The 16,932-nt window shown below is 37.9% G+C and overlaps 1 protein-coding gene across 1 annotated transcript in view; it reads right to left on the reverse strand.

Annotated features, from left to right (window-relative positions):
* NFX1 (nuclear transcription factor, X-box binding 1) overlaps positions 1-16,932 on the reverse strand; it is a 73,624-nt gene that overhangs the window by 6,709 nt on the left and 49,983 nt on the right. Inside the window, exons 20-21 of the mRNA XM_084207360.1 lie at positions 12,221-12,287; positions 5,187-5,332 (exon numbers count right to left, since the gene is read on the reverse strand). Coding sequence (XP_084063486.1) covers positions 5,187-5,332; positions 12,221-12,287 — 213 coding nt within the window. The remainder of the gene's footprint in view (positions 1-5,186; positions 5,333-12,220; positions 12,288-16,932) is intronic.

The raw sequence follows: 16,932 nt of genomic DNA on the forward strand, positions 1-16,932 counted from the left end.
TAAACTGAATTCCTGACAGGTTTTTATTGGGTATTAGAAAAATGTTCTCACTCAGAGAGTTGCCAAGCATTGGAACAGGCTGCCTGGGGAAGTGGTTGATTCACCATCTGTGGAGGTATTTAAAGGATGTTTAGGTATGTTTAGGGACTTGATTTAACGGTAGGTAGACTTGATAGTACTACTGAACACAATGATCTTAAGGGGTTTTTCCCAACCTACATAATGCTGTGTCAAGCACAAAATAAGGATGTTTCCTTGTTATTTACTTTATTCATGCATTTTTAAATATACTCCTCCAAATAATGAGATTCTCTGCATTTGGTAATTACAATAAATTCCTATTCAATGAATACTGTCATATGCATCTTGTATCTTTCAAAATTACATACTGAATAGAAACAATGCAAAGCAAGGGGTTGCATATTGGTATAATTCCAGAAATGTGCACATGTTGAGCTCCATGCTTTGTCACGTACTCGATAATTCATACTTTTTCCCCATTTCCCTGAGCAGTTGAAATCTCACATTGATACACAGATGAATGCCAATTCTATTTCACAGTTTACAAAAATTATGTATTTGTCTTATTTCCATTATCTTCATCTTTTTTATTTAATAATATCTTGTTTCTATCAGTCTGTATTAAAGGGCAAATTTTTGTGATATTGTGGCTACACAGATGAAAAACTCCACAACATTTTCAAGGTTAAGTCCACTAAAATATTAAGTGGTGATTCCTGAGCCCCTTTCAGTATTGTTTTAAACTGAGTACTGACATTCTATTCCAATGAACTACAAGATCTTACAAACATAGGTGACCAATTAAAAAAGCATACCCATCTCCCCAACAGTTAAAGTTTTCAATATTTGAAAAAAAAAGTTACTTGTTACTGGCCATAATTTTTTCAAGGTTATATTATGTTTACATGTACACTCTAACAAGAAGTATATTACAATCCTATCAGCTGAGAACAGGTGATTTTCCTCTCCTGTCTAAAACAGTTTAAAAGTCCTTTTTGCCCTTAGCGCTAAGCCTGCCATATAAAGTCAAATGCTCACACTGCTATTTCAGTTACAACTCAACTCTAGAGTTCTAAGTGGAAAAAGACAACAGTGGTAGATGGGAGGGTATTCTGTTGTCTTTCATTTTTATCAACTGTGATATGCAAAAATATGGAAAGCAAATTGCGTGGAGGTAATTAAGCAAAAAAAGAAAGAAGCCAAGAAAGGCTTTCCACAATTAAAGTAACTTGTCTGTCCTTACTCTAGAATATCAGACTATATCTCACTTGTATAGTAAAAAAGAAAATAAATGACAGCTCTGAAATGCTGGCAACAGAACACTTGGAAGAATACATGTGGCAGCAATTTCTACTAATTAGCTAAAAAAAAAATCTTACTGAAAAAAGAGAATGTTCCTGCATTTCAAGAAAGTAAATCAGCAGTTCTGCACTAAAGTTAAATGTTCCCAGGATGTAGAGAGTTAATATAGCAAACCTTTAAAAATCAGGAGGGATCAAAGCCTTGTGAACAATCAGAGATGACCCTAGAACCAAATCTGCTTTGGTCACATGAAGGCCTAGACATGTTTTAGTTTGACAAAATTTAGCACCCCTCAAAAAAAACCCCAAACAAAAAAAAACCCAAACAAAACCCACAAAAAAACTAAAAAAACCCCAACAACAAAAACAACACCAAAACCCCACAGGGGATTTAGAGAGAAAAATCTATAAACTTGCACTCCAGCAAAATTAACACCACCTTCTGTATACATTGGTGGCACACTGATTGGTTAAAGAAAAAAAAAGATGAAAAAGTCACTCACATTTAGCCCATGTGGAAAAATGCCAAGCAACAGAATTCAACTAAACAGATATACAATGGGAAAAAACCCTTTGATTAATTAATTACCAGAAATAAGAAAGAAAGCAGACCCTTCCTAACCCATGGTTATCTATCATCAGTTGTGACAGAACTGTTGATATGAAAACAAAAGGCTCTGCAAGTATTTTGGACATTTTGATATGGAAGTTGCCATTCTTCATTTCATTAACTTATTCTCAAAGCAAGGAAAAGAAAAACCAAGTGCCTGCCTCAAGCAACAAAGTTGAGATGACACATTTTTAATGGCAGTACAGGAAAAAGCATAAACATAAACCATCTGCTGATTTTAAGGCAGTGCTAGTGCTGACAGGATGGCCTGTTGTATAAAACTGATATGTGGGAATCATGACTCAATTTGTCTTCTTCAAGACCAATTTTTGTAGCTACAGGATGGATCAGCATTGAACTGTTTTGGTACAAACTACTACAAAATTCTTTGTCCACCAATCTCTTCAGACTTATTCCATGTAGTCTTGCAAAAATGCACCACCATCTTTCAGGCAGAGCAGATTTTTGCGAAAAACGTCTCCAAAAACTGATAGCAGTTGAGGTGGAGTAATGAAGCAAATGGCTCTTTAACAATCTCCTGATTGTTTAAACTTCATATATTCTATTTTAAAAGCTTTCCAGAAGCAACACATACTATTCTCAGGGCAAACAATGTCAACATTTAAGGGAAAAAACAGTAAGAAAAAGATGCAGCTTTCTTCTGAAGCAGGACTGCTGTTAAAACCACCTTGGCTGGTGGCCTTATAGCAGTATTTATACTTAAATGTACTGGGATGTGCAGTGTTTTCTTTCTGTGAGGCAACTGCCATGATCTAAGGATGTTCTATGTGGTTACAGGGGGTTTAATATCTTTAGGTCTTTGATTCTGCTGATTTTGTACAGTCTACATCTAGGTAACCATTTCAAAACCATTTTCAGACTGACCTTACTGAAAGGAAATAAAATCCGGGGAGAAAAAAAATAACACAGGACATGTCAATGAAACTATGACAGCAAGTGGCTTTCTCAGTGAGAACCATGTGGGATCTTAGCACCTTCTTGAGAAGTCCCCTTGTTCATGAGGAAAAACTGAGCCTAATACTCTTCCTGGAAGTAACAGGAAAAGGATAGGTCTTACAGGAATAACTGCCCTCAAAACCACTTCTAGGATTTCTCAAGTCCATACAAGCTGCTTAAACACTGGCCGCTACATAAAAACAAGCAGGCAGCCCTTTAACAGGCTCTGGAATCCAGAGTTATTTGGAGAAGAAGGAAATTTTTAGTTATCTAAGTAAAAAACTTAAAAAAAACCCCCACTAACAGGTACAGTGAAACACAAGTGTATACTTCGAAAAGAAAGTTTTACCCTTCTCATCACAACAGTCTGGATATTACTTCTGAGCCTTGTTCAGAAAGGATCTGGTATTGCAACTGTTCAAAAGATGGTGACTGCAAAGATGCCCAACAGGCAAGTACAGAGAAAGGCACTTGAAAGGATCCACTACAGGTCCTACACTTCAAATAACAACCAGAACCGTAATTCAGATTAAGCTTAAGAGTCAATACTGGGAATGATCTTCTCTGTGGTTATATGGGCAATGCTGTACATGAGTGATTCCAATGCAGCTAATATGACCAACTTTTACCGATGGTGATGGAGGCAGACGCTGAGGGCAAAGTTTCCCCCTAGATCTCTGGAACAGGAAGATGCCTGGTTGGAGGAAGCTTTCTTAGCACCAAGGACACCTTCTCACCCTTCTAATGGACTTGCGCAGGGATGTTAGCATTTGAATGACAGAACAGTGGAGTGTGAAGAGAAGGAATGGTCTTTTTGCCTGAATGATTTTCATTTATTTATATATGAAAGAGCCCATGATAGAAATACAAAGGCATTGCTGAGATAGAATGAAACAAAACCATTTTGATTTCTGGTGATTACTAGCTCTGGAAGTTGAAGAAGCCATTGTGAAATACTCAAAAATATCATCCTAGAACATGAGCTATTTCTCATGTGAGGCTACAATGTTTTTTATATTTTGAAGAAGTGTCAAATAAAAAGAAAATTAAAAGAAACTTTGGAATAATCCATTAAATTAATAAATACTGCTATGCAGCTGAAGAATAGTCTCAGCAGACCACTCAAGTATCTTTTAAGAGTGGCAGTAATAAAATAGAAGCATTTGCATTCTGCACAGTATGCTACTCCCTGAGAAACCCAAAAGAAGGAACTAGTGTGCAATCTGTTCTAAAACCATACAGAAGAAGGCCTCCTATTCTCAAGTTGCAAAATATCCCTTTGCTTTTAAAACATAATATTCTGCCCTGCTCCTTTTATCATCTTCACTAATTTCTCATCTGCCCTCCTATTTCTTTATTTTTAAATAGGCTTTTTTAAAATATGAACTCTTTGCTCATCTTCCTTTACTTGAAACAAAAAGTATCTTATATTGTAAGATCAAAGTAATGTTCCATCTCTCTTGGAAGAAATCAAGATTGTAGCTAAGCTACCAACTGATGAACAAGTTCAGGAATAGCTCATGGCACTCTAATAAACATGGAAGATGAGAGACTTCCTACAACTGTAGTCACTATTTACAGTTAAAAACAACTCGTTAAATAGTCAAAATTTGACAGCACTAAACTAAATAAGCTGCTGAGTAAGGAGCACAATCAATGAAGCACTGATACAAGAAGCCTTCCCGTACTATGTCTCTAGTGCAATCGCCTTGGTTTTTTCCTAGCTGTATTCCATTCATTTTCTTTTCTACTATGAACTGCCTTCTGTGAGTGTTCTCCAAAACATTTCATTTTTGCTACAAAATCTCTTCCATTTGCAGTAATTCCTGTTTCCTCTTTGTCCAATAGCTAAAGAGAGAGTATACTCTGTGATAGGTTCACACAGATGGAGAAATATGTTACAATAACCAGATTTTTTCAAAGGCGGTGTAAATTTAAGTATGATTTCTCAGCCCAGCAATCAGTTTTCATAAAATTTTATTACATACATTATTTTTGATACCTCTATCAAATCTAGCTGATGACAAAAAGTTATTGGTAAGATGAATGGAAAACAATCTCGCAAAATATTTTCTTAGCTTTTTTATTTCTAATGGTGTTTTCTTCTCTGAAGATTTACTTGAGTAAATGAGCCCATGAAAATATCAATTCAAAAACTGCTTTAAAAATTATTCTACTGGAAATTACTGCATTTTGCAAATTGCACTGTAAATAAACTCCTTCTGGTAAGTGATAAAATCCCACCCAATTATTTAAACTGTACTGTAAAGATTTGAAAGCAACAATGAATTACATACTTCACTGCAGTGATAACAACATTGCGCTTTGGTTCGTTGTCATAGCTCACACTTTCAATGCCATAAACCTGAGCTAATTCATGGATGATTCTGCGGTGATCTCTGTTCATTGGTGGGTAACAATGACTCTTCTTTGTTTGCTTGCCCTGAATTCAACAGAAAAGGTTAAGAAAAAAAAAGGTGAAATTTTCCTTCAGGAGAGCCAGGGGGAAGAAAACAATGAAAAAAGTCTTTCTACCTCTAAAATTTTGCTGTTAGGACAAAATCAATACCACAAATTGCTAAGACCTCTGTATTGACAGAAAGCTCATCTGAAATTATTAATTTAATTCCCCAAAATTAAATTGTATGTTCTCTGTTGTTTCCATCACCTCAAAGTTTACACATGCCCACACAGGGGTGTCTTTTAAGTTTGAAATATAAATCCTGATTACAGTCATTCTACTTAGATTCCAAAAAACAACACAAAATTATTTTTATCAGAATTTGTATTTTTTAAAATGATCTGCCAAGTTCACATCAGATCCAATTTTATTTTGCAGATTGGCTTCATAATGCAGATAGCTACAAAGATGTCAAATTTATCAATCACTTCCCTATACCAAAGAAGCCATTTATCTTTAAGTTTTTTGTGTAATGTCACAGCAGATTCTTTATTAAATAAAACCCCAACGTTCTATTTTTTATCTGTTAACAAAGACTGATAATGCTTAATTCAGCACTGATTATTATATCAACAATAAAAGAACAAACAAAAAAGCAGAGCCCTATGAGCCCATGTCCTCAATGGGTTGGATCAATTTGTAACAACAAATGTATATAAGGATGAGTCCCTCAGTGCTTCAGTCTGCTTTCACAGATTGAGGACACTGCTTCAGCTTTTGCCTTCATGATCACCAGTGAAGTCTTCTAGGTCTCTAAGTCAACAGAAAGGATTCAAGGGGAAAACAAATTACCCATAGTAGAACAAGTGTGAGTCAGGGACTTCTAGAGAAATCCCAACCTCCATAAGTTCCTAGTACTGCAGGCAGTGCATTTAAGGTTACTGAGAGACCAGGATGATATCCCACTTCTCTCTCCCATCACCTCTGAAAGATTGTAAGAATGGGGTAGGAACCCAATGACTAGAGAAAGGTAATTGCTGCAAGTGTATACAAACAAACAAACAAACAAACAAACAAAACCCAAGAACTATTGTCTGATCAGCTAAAATTCAAATCCATTTTTAGCTACATGGAGGACAAAAATCCCTGGGAACAATCAGTGTGGATTTACAAAAGGTCAGCCACCAAAATTAATGTAAAAATCACCACATGTAACAGAACAAGCCACCAAGAGTACATTGCAGCTATTCTGAAAATAGAGGGTTAATATCTGTCTCTTCGATTCTGAAATTGCTAAGTTACAAATAGTAACTGGACCAGAAACTGTGGTCAACCATTTCTGTAAGACTTCAGGGTAATCACATGCTGACAGAATATTATCTTTACTTTGCAATTAACAGTAATAAACCTCCCAGCTATTATTACAACACTTCCAGAATAGATACAATAATTTGAAGAACTCTGTAGATTCTGCACCTATTTATGATGACTAGTGTGCTTGTTTTAAAAAGTGGTGATGGTTCCATGCTCTGAAAAACATCACAATTCTTGTCCCTGTGAAGACAGAGCTGGATATACATGTCCTCTGTTTTTTCTGCTTACATACATCATGATGAAGACTCTGCTATGCTAGATAGAGTACATACTGGTGAGTGTAGGGCAAGAGATATTTATGAGGCAAACAAAGTCATATATGATAGACAGAGCTGAAAAATATTAATGCAGAATCATATTAATACTAAAACTTTTCAGTATCAAAATCCTTTTTATTACTCATTTATCCAGTTAAGCTCAAGTGGGCCTCTCCAAAGGTAAAATGAAAAAAAATTTAAAAGCAGAAGCAAAATGTGTAAGTCTAAGTAACAGTAATAAGTATGAAAGACATAGTACCGATACAGGCAGCGCTACATGAAAAGCTTGATAGATTAGCATGCAAAATACTTTTAATGCAAGTAAAGTTCTACATCAAGAAACAAAAAAAACAAGCCACATATTTAGTCATTTAACTTATTCATCAGTGACTTGGATGAAGGGACAGAGAAATTAAGGAATTATAACAAAGAAACAACCAAACACAGACTCAAGCATAAAGAAGACTTGAGAAGAGAACTTGAGTTCATGGCAGAAGAAACCAGTCTCCCTGCATCCTGCCATATCACACATATTAACTCCATCTTTAGCTACATAAATCTGTTGGTTGCAAGATAAAATATGATTTTATTTTATTAAAGGGAGAAAATAAAGCCTCTGAGTCTTTGGCAAAAATAAAAAGTTATGCAAGAAGAACTGAGTACAAGGGCAAGTTAACTTTACAGTGCATGGGAAATATTCCCTTTTACACCCTATATGCCACAATTTTGAACAAAAAGAGTCAGAGCATGGCCTCCACACATGCTGTCACATTAGCTTCAAGACAGGCTAGGAGGACACAGGGAGCCACAGGCTACTCAGCGTCACCTCAATCCCTGGGAAATCTCCTCCCTCTTGATTTCTGGGAGCTTTCTAGGAACTTCTCATACTTTTAAGAAATAGTAATTCCCTACAGCCTAATGGGTAGGGTGGTACAGAACTGATCCTTGAGATATTCAATTATCATGTGGCCCTAAACTGTTCATCCTGATCATGACAAAAGCTGGGTATACTGGGTCATTCTCCCCTTATGTCAGGAAGGGAAAAGGCTGAGATGTGGTTTGTTTTTTGTATTTTCCTTCTCTTCTGCAATGTAGATGCTACTTAACAAGCACTATTTGTCTGCTTTGTAGGATCATTATTTAACAAATATCTGGTTTGCAGTGAAAACTAAAGCACTGGAAATGCTCTTGAGTTCTCTGATACTCTTGGTTCTGGCATATTTGATGTCATTAATTGCAAATTCAAGACCTCTGGTTGCCCCTTTTTTAATATAATTACATGTTTTAGTTTGGTATTAGTATAAGCATGTATTTGGTATATGCAATTATATCAAGAAAGATATATGTGTACACACTTGTGTACATATGTGTGTCTGATAAAGGTAAAATATAAAGGAATATGTAAAATAGGATAACCACAGGCAACACGACACTATGCAAATTATTCTTTGGTAAAATAATATAGATAACAAAAAACTATTCTATGCATCCACTTTCCAAGTGTCTGAGGTTGGAGGGACCTGAGTATAATTAGCATAATCTGTGCCTCAATGAACAAGAAATTGAGCAGAGGGGGCATGAGATGAATGAACTAGGAATTCCTGTTAATATTCAAGCAGTGTCACCCTTGGAATGAACATAAGTTCAAGAGTAAGAGTAAGCAGAAATGACACAACGAAGGCCAAGGCCCATCTGGAATTACATCTGGCCAATTATGACAAGGACAGAAAGAAGGGCTTCAAATACATAAACAATAACAAAAGGAAAACTAAGGATAATGTGCACCCATCACCAAACAGAGGGGGGACCCTAGTAAGAGGACACAGAGAAGATGGAGTATGCGAACACCTTCTTTGCATCAGCCTTCACTGACAAGCCCTCAACAATCTCTGACTCAGGAGACCAGAGTAAAGGAAGAGTTTCTGTTGGTCAAGGACTGGGATTAGAGAACACCTAGGCAAATTTGATATCCACAAGTCCATGGGGCCTGACAGAATGCATCCATGACTGCTGAGAGACATTCATAGTGGTGGACATCATAGTGAGGCTGCTTACGATCATCTTCGAAAGGTCATGGTAGTCAGGACAGGTGCATGAAAACTGAAAGAAAGCAAACATCACTCCAGTCTTTCTCAAAGGGCAAGAAGGAACTCTGAGGAAATAGAGGCCAGTCAGTCTGTCATGGCTTGACACTGGCCAAATGCTAGGCACCCATGAAAAGCCACTCACTCATTCTCCCCTGCTACAGCTGGACAGAGGACAGAAAATTTAATGAAGGGTTCATGAGTTAAAGATCCAAAGAAAACACCCCAAGGGCAAAGCAGGCTCAACTTAAGAGACAGAAAGTGAATTTATTACTAACAAAATCAGAGCAGGATACTGAGAAATACAATTGGTGGTTTTAAGGGCTTTTTTCCCCAACCACTCCTTCCTTCCCATTGAAAGCCCAGGGAGACAGGGGGGTGAGGGTTTTGGTCAGTTCATTACCCTTTTCTTCCACTTGGCTCAAGGAGAAAAATGGTTCCCCTGTGAGTCCCCTTCTACAGTAGACAGTTCTCCATTAACTTCTCCAGCATGGTTCCAGTCTCACAAGCAGCTGTAAGCAGCTGTCCTCACAGCACTGCTGCAATGTAAATTCCTCCCACAGGCAAACAGTCCTTCCAAAACTGAGGTCATTCTTCCACAAGCAAACAGCCCTCCAAGGACAGGCTGCTCCAGCTGGAAAGCAGGGACCCCTTCTGTCCACCAGCTCTCCCACTGGATCACAGCGTCCTCCAGACATCCACCTGCTCTAGTGTGGGCACCTCCCACATGGGTTGCAGATGGATCTCTGCATCCCCCATGGAACTCCAGGGGCTGCAAGACTGCCTGCTTCATCATGGTCATCATCACAGCCTGCAGAGCCAATCACAGCTCTGGCACCTGGAGCACCTCCTGCCCATCCTTCTCCACTGACCTTGGTGTCTCCATGTTGTTTCCCTCACAAGCTTTCACCTCCTCCTCTTCTCTAGCTGGAATCAAAACTGTGACACCACCTTTGTTTTGATTTCTCCTTAAATATATTATTGCAGAGGTAATTAGAAATTTGGCCAGTGGCATGTCCATCTTCAGAGCCATCAGGGATTGGCTCTGCCAGACACGGTGGAGGTTTCTAGCAGCTTCTCACAGAAGCCACCTCTGTGACCCCCACCACTACCAAAAACCAGGCAATGCAAAACCAACACACAGTCTCACACCAGTCTCTGGAGAGGTGATGGGAATGGTTCACCCTCAAGATCATCGTGGGATGACAGGAAGGCAATCAGGATTAGTCAGTATGGATTCAGCAAAGGAAAATCATGCTTAACCAATCTGACTGTACAACTATCTATCCCCTGGATAGATAAGGCATGAGCACTGAATATTGTCTACCTGGACTTCAGGAAGATTTTTGACACTGTGTCCTCTGACACCCTCATAGTTTAACTCATAAAGTGCAACCTGGATGACTGGACAGTGAGGTGTAGTGAGAACTGGCTGAACAGCAGATCTCAGAGGATTGTGATTGGTGGCAGAGAGTCGAGCTGTAACTAGCAGTGTTCCCCAGTGGTCATTACTGGCTATAATATTGTTTTAACTTATTCATCAGTGACTTGGATGAAGGGGCAGATATCTCCTCAGCAAGTTCACTGATGACCCAAAGCTGGGAGGAGTGGCTGACACCCTAGAGCATTGTGCAGCCCTTCAAAAGGATCTCAGTAGGCAGGAGGAATGGGCAGAGAGGAACCTTATGAAATTCTTTAAAGGCAAGTACAGAGACCTGCACTTGGGGAAGAAGAACTTCATGCACCAGTATAGGCTGACCTGCTGGAAAGCATATTTTCAGACGAGGATCTGGAGGTGCTGGTAGGCAACAAGCTGTCATGAGACAGCATTGTGCCCTTGTGGCACAAGGCCAATGACATCATACGCTAGGAAGAGTGTGACCAGGAGGTCATGAGAGGTGATCCTGCTCCTCTACTCAGTCCTCATGAGGCCTCACCTGGAATTCTGTGTCCAGTACTGGAGCTCCTGGAGCAAATCCAGCAGAGGGCTACAGAAATGTCAGGGGACTGGATCATCTCACAAACATAGGCTGAAAAAGCTGGTCCTATTGTGCCTCAAGAAGAGATGACAAATAGGATTTTATTATTATTATTTCTTTTGTCAATAAGTATCTGAAGATAGAGTGTCAGGAGGATGGAGCCAGGCAGCTTAATAGCTGCCCTCTTAATAGGTGGCCATTTAATAGTGCCACCCAACAGGAAAAGAGGCATTAGGGAGTAACTGATGCACAGGAAGTTCCACATGAACATAAGAAAGAACTTTTTTACTGTGCAGGTGACTGAGGACTGAAACAGATTGTACAGAGAGATGGTGGAGTCTCTCTCACTGGAGATATTACAGAACTGTCTAGATGCAATCCCATGCAATGTTGTCTAGGATGACCCTGCTTGAGCTTGGAGCTTGGACTGGATGACCCCACGGGGCCCCTTTGATAACTAGACACAGACTGACTAATTTTAATCTTTCATTCTAATGACAAAAACAATGGGCAAGAACATTAGACAGATGGACAAGCACCAAGATTGTTTAGGAAACATCATTCATAATTTTTTGAAGGAATAAAGTTAAGTGACTGTCCTTAGGGCCTAGAGGGCTCAATATTACGCTTTTTACAGAAGATTAACTCCTTCTTGAGCTAAGGGCAACCGAGGATAGTATAGTTTACATGGTTCTTTGAACCACATATACTGGGTCTTTCATGGAGTAGCAGCAAGCTAACCTGACAGACCTGAAGGTGGTATCACTGAAAAACATATGATTGTGTGTGTGGTATCAACCTCTCTAAGTATACTGGAGTCTCTCAAACACTGTGGCTGAATCCAGGTTTTTTTATAGAAGAAAAAGGACAACCTCATGCACTGGCAAATATAGGAAGGTATCCAAAAATCTGTGAGCAAATTACACTACAGGGATCAGAAGCACCTAGGCTTTCCTTCTCAAAGTAGGAATGTTTAAACATCATCTTTAACAATATTTTATTAATGAAGATCCAGAAATTGACGATAATCCATTGATGCATTAAAGCCTAGCACTGCCTGAATCCTTAAGCAAGGTTTGGCACCAAAGTAATCCTGAACTACTAGGTCTCCCAAAAATTTTGTTCTTTTAACAATAAACTGTGCACTATATTGGAACCCAAACAGATCTAGTGTCAACTCGTAACCATGAGTATTAATAATGTTTAGTAATATCAAACTTGTATATGAATACTGACCTTATTCACAGCTTCCACAAGCATTCTCATTTCCTTCTCAATGTCACTGACAAATTTTATATCCTTCCTGCAAGAACAGCATTCTAGGTTAACAAGGCAAGAGAGGGTACAAAGATAAAGTATCTTCATATTTTGTAATATTTTTAAACAAGAACAAAATGAAAAAACCAAGAACACAAATGACTAAAGGAAAAGCTTCATTCATATTAAAAGACTGTTAGTGTGTCATCACTATTACAAAAAAAATTATTTCCTCTTCAACAACCGAAACCAAGAATAAAATTCTATGACACAGTTCTACTGTCTGATAATACAATTCTACATTTTCAAATGAATAATGTAGATTTTGAAGTTGCCATTTTGGTGTTTTTAAATTACGTGTCATTAATTTACTTAATTACAATATATGATGAGACACAAAAATGGGGATAGGGCAAACAAAGTGGAGTTCTTTTCCAAGACAAAGTTCACTGATTTTGGTCTTCATTTCCCATAGCATAACAAATTATGAAGAATTCAAGAAGCAGCATAAGGCTACCGGCAAGCAAATAAAACATTCTTGATGTGAGATACTAAGGATTTGTTTGAAGTATTTTTTGGTAGCTACTTTCATCACAGTACGTCAAGTCTTTCACTTAAGGGTGAACTTTGTGCTCTGTTCTTAAATAAGCAAGTAAACTAACTTTAAAAGTAAGGATGTGTAGTATATATTAGAGTTAATTCATGCTATCTATATATGTGTATAAAATATTGTAATATCCAACTTAGGTCTTTGACCACCCTGGCTGTGAACAGAGTCTTATTTCTATTCAATTAGTTCCCGGACATCGTTAAGATAATATCAAGTCCGTTAACGTAAGAATGAAACCTTCCTGGGCCATGAGTGCCAACTTCCCAGGAATGTCTGAGCTGTTCATGAGAATTTTCACCTGGAGAGATTGCATTTACCAACTTGAGCACCAGCACCACTCTGTTACATGTGAAAGAAGGCTATTAGAAGAAGTTCAGACAGCCATCTGGACACCTGGACTGGCTTTTGTATATTTCTGCATCTGTATGGTCCCAGTTATACATGTGAAGGGACACAAAAGAACCTTCTGTCATTTCTGCCTCGGGCAGAATAAATGGGATATAAGCTGGCGGCATGAAGCAGTCGGGGTGATCCACTGAGGATACACTGGCACTCTGTCAGTCGCATCCAGGTTCACCCAGCGCCAACTTCTGGGGTTGACGCTGCCTTGGCTGTGGTGGTTTTTCGAAATTCTATTTTTGTTGTTGATCTAATAAATCTTTGTTAAATTTTTTTATAAATTTGGCTGTCGATCTGATCATTTATAACAGCTATTTGTTAGGCCACCATCTCCATGGGGAAAAAAGACTATACAAAGATTTCGTATCTCAAAGCTGGTTAGTAGTAAGTAATTCTTCAAAAACCAGGCACTATTCCATACCAACACAGTACTACTTTGTGAATGATGTCAGAATTTAACTAATTAAGAAGTGTCTACCAAAGCAAGTACAACTATCTTTGGTAGATGTTATACCAAAATTCTGGGCGCTGAAGTCAATGTATCACTAAAAGACCATAAAAATAGTCTCAAACAAATGTGCAAAATGACAACACTGAATAGCTCTGCTACCAACATCACTTGATCAGATATGATGGATTTAGCCCATCACTAGTAAACAAACCTTCAAGGTTTAGCAAGAATACACAGACACTGAATGTAGCTAGGAGAATCCCTTGGTCTTCATTAGACAGAAGTATAACACTGGGAGAATTGGAAAAAGGACTTGAATTGGCTAGAGTTAAAAAGAAAGGGATCTCCAGACACCTATGGTGTGAAATACAGAGTCAGCTCATGTGGCATGAGGCCTTGGAAAAAATATTACAGCAATAATTTCAAGTTTTAAAAAACCCCAATCCCCAAACAAAAAACCCAACCAAACCCACTAGGGATGCCCAAATTTCAAGGTGAAGTGATCGTGGCAGGCAAAACACATGTATCAACAATCCAGTGAGAGGGTCCACAAGCATCTGATATATAATATTTAAAAGCATACTAAGGAACCAGCTAACACACTGGAGGATACATTAAAAAAAACCAAAAAACCAAACAAAAACCAAAAGCCCTTTAGGAGCTTATAAACCCAGAGATTTTCATGGTCCACACAATGGGGTCTTGCACAGCCATAACTAAATAAGAAAATTCTGTTCTGTGTAGCTCCAGGTGGCTAGATACTCCAGATGTTCTCTCCTTCTCCAGTAGTTTTAATTCATCAAATAGCAGCCTCAACATCATCAATGTCCAATTGGACATTGATCCTTGTGCTGATCTATCCTCCAACTTCATGTCAACAGATCAACCTGAGCATTTCCTTACTCTCTGTATGTATTTCTGAAGCTTCTTAGAAAGGTCAGTGCTGAGGTGTCCAGCCAGTGGATCTGTACCCCCTCATCTGTGCTCAGTTGGTAGGCATCTCCATGCTACAAGATGGATTCCCCTTGGCAGCAGAATATCTCCTCATGTAAAAAAGCTATATGGTGGAGAGACTTCTTTTGACTCCTTATCAGATCCTGGCAAACACATCAGCAAGATTAGCATTACCATGCTATTCCTGGTGTGCCCTTCTCCTGCCACTGTCCTACAAAAGAGACATATTATCTTGGCATGCTTACACTCACTTTTCTTCCTGTTACCTGGAGTTGTACTGCATTTTGGGAGCTTTAGGATTCTGTATTTAAAGTTTACACCTCAAAATCAGGAGTTCCTCGAGGTTTGTTCATTTTTAGGTATACATTTTTTTCAGCTCTTGACAATGTATCAGCTACACAGATCAATTAATTTCCTACAGAAGATAATATGACTTTGGTAGCTGCTACCTTCTTGAGGCAATGACTCTGAATCCACAGGGAAGCAGCTCTCATGTTTCTCAATCATTCTAAGATCCTGCATATAACTTATGGTCTGTAGAAAGCCACAAGCTCTGAACTCCTGCATTACTGGAGTGATGCACTCAAGCAAGAATAAATTAATTTGTCAAAAATTATCCAGAATACTGAGCCACCTGAAAAGCATACTGTAACACATACAATATCTAGATCCTGCCATTTTGATGGAAAGCCAAGTATTTTGCTATACTACTGAGACATCAGGAGCAGTCAAGGAAGAAAATTCATAAAGCCATAGATTCACAAATTGCTGCTCTTGTAAAGAGAGCTATGTTACTATAAGTAGAAACTCATTTGTCTTTAAAACTAGATAAATGAAATCCAGTAATTCAATGTACAAAGTAATTGATTTGAAGATTAACAAAAACTTTTGCTTTAGCTATGACTCAGTAAGAATAATCTTGGTCTATTTGTTTATTGTAAATTACCATTGTAAAGAGGCTACAAAGGAAACACAAGTAAAATCACAGAAAGAATGAGGAGAGTCAAAGCATTAAGGCTACTTTCCAAGGTATCTGTTTGAACATCTGCAGTACAGTGAATGATCTGGTCAGTTCTGTACATGAAAGATGAACTTGCACTATGGGTAGCGGCTGGCAGAAAGACGAGATAGAACTGTACTCCAAAAAAACACAGTAGACTACACAGCAGACTATACACACAATGCAAAACTTTCCCCTTCTTATTGCACTGAAAGTGTGGGCTGTGTTTTCTGAAGAAGATGAAGTGAAATATATTCTACACACAACTAAGAGAATAGTACTTATAAAATAGCACTTTTAAATGCAAATACTAATAAAACGATAGCCCCACAATGAAAACATTCAGCTCCTATTTTGCAGCAGGTTCATCAGTCGGAAGTAAAGAAGATATAACTTACTCTTAAATTCTGAATAGTTGCTTATGTAAAATTTTCACTTATCTCAAAATATCAGCAAATCAAATAAAGGATTTTCAAGTAGCAAACATCCTTACAAAACAATGACATTTATGCAGCATTAGAATACTAGAGGAAGAAGAAAACATACTAAGCTGTTCTACAAAACTTATACCTGGTAAAAACTAATGTCATGCCTACAAACACACACAAAAGTAAAAACTCTCAGATGACACCTCATCTCAACGTCTTTTAAAAAATGTGTCAGATGCCTTCTTGTCATTCCAGATTACAAAGTATTTATTGGTGTGGTGGTTTTGACAGTACCTTGATTTCCCATTTCCTCATTTTAGGATGTTTCAGTCTAGCTACCTGCTACGCAGTCACATTGGCACAGGCTTTGCTCTGCATGCAACATTTTATTAATTCCATTTCTTTATTTTTAAAATAAAAGCAGTAAGGCAAAAAAAAAAAGGGACGTGGTAGAAAGAACAGTAGGATATGATAGTCTAAAAGTGAGTGTAAGCATAATAATAATAATAATAATAATAATAATAATAATAATAATAATAATAATAATAATAATAATAATTTCATTGTTTTGTCATCACTTTTTGTTTTGAAATGGAGCACTGAGGTAGAAAGTAAAAGCAGTAGAGATGTGAAAAGTACAGGTACTGATTCATAGTGAGAATGGTGTAAAATGATGTTACCAGTTTAAATCTGGTTTGATTACCGAAAAAAGTAACCTGTCAGACACTTTTTACTTTTCAGGTTCTCATTTGGGAGGTCTTGAGAAGTGCATATCAACTTCTTTGCTTTAACTGCCTTCTAATACCAAGGCAGCTATTTTTAGAAGAGTAAATAGAACTGTTCTGCATT

Source organism: Fringilla coelebs (assembly GCF_963513975.1).
Source record: "Fringilla coelebs genome assembly, chromosome: 1".
Classification (NCBI taxonomy): Eukaryota; Metazoa; Chordata; class Aves; order Passeriformes; family Fringillidae; genus Fringilla; species Fringilla coelebs.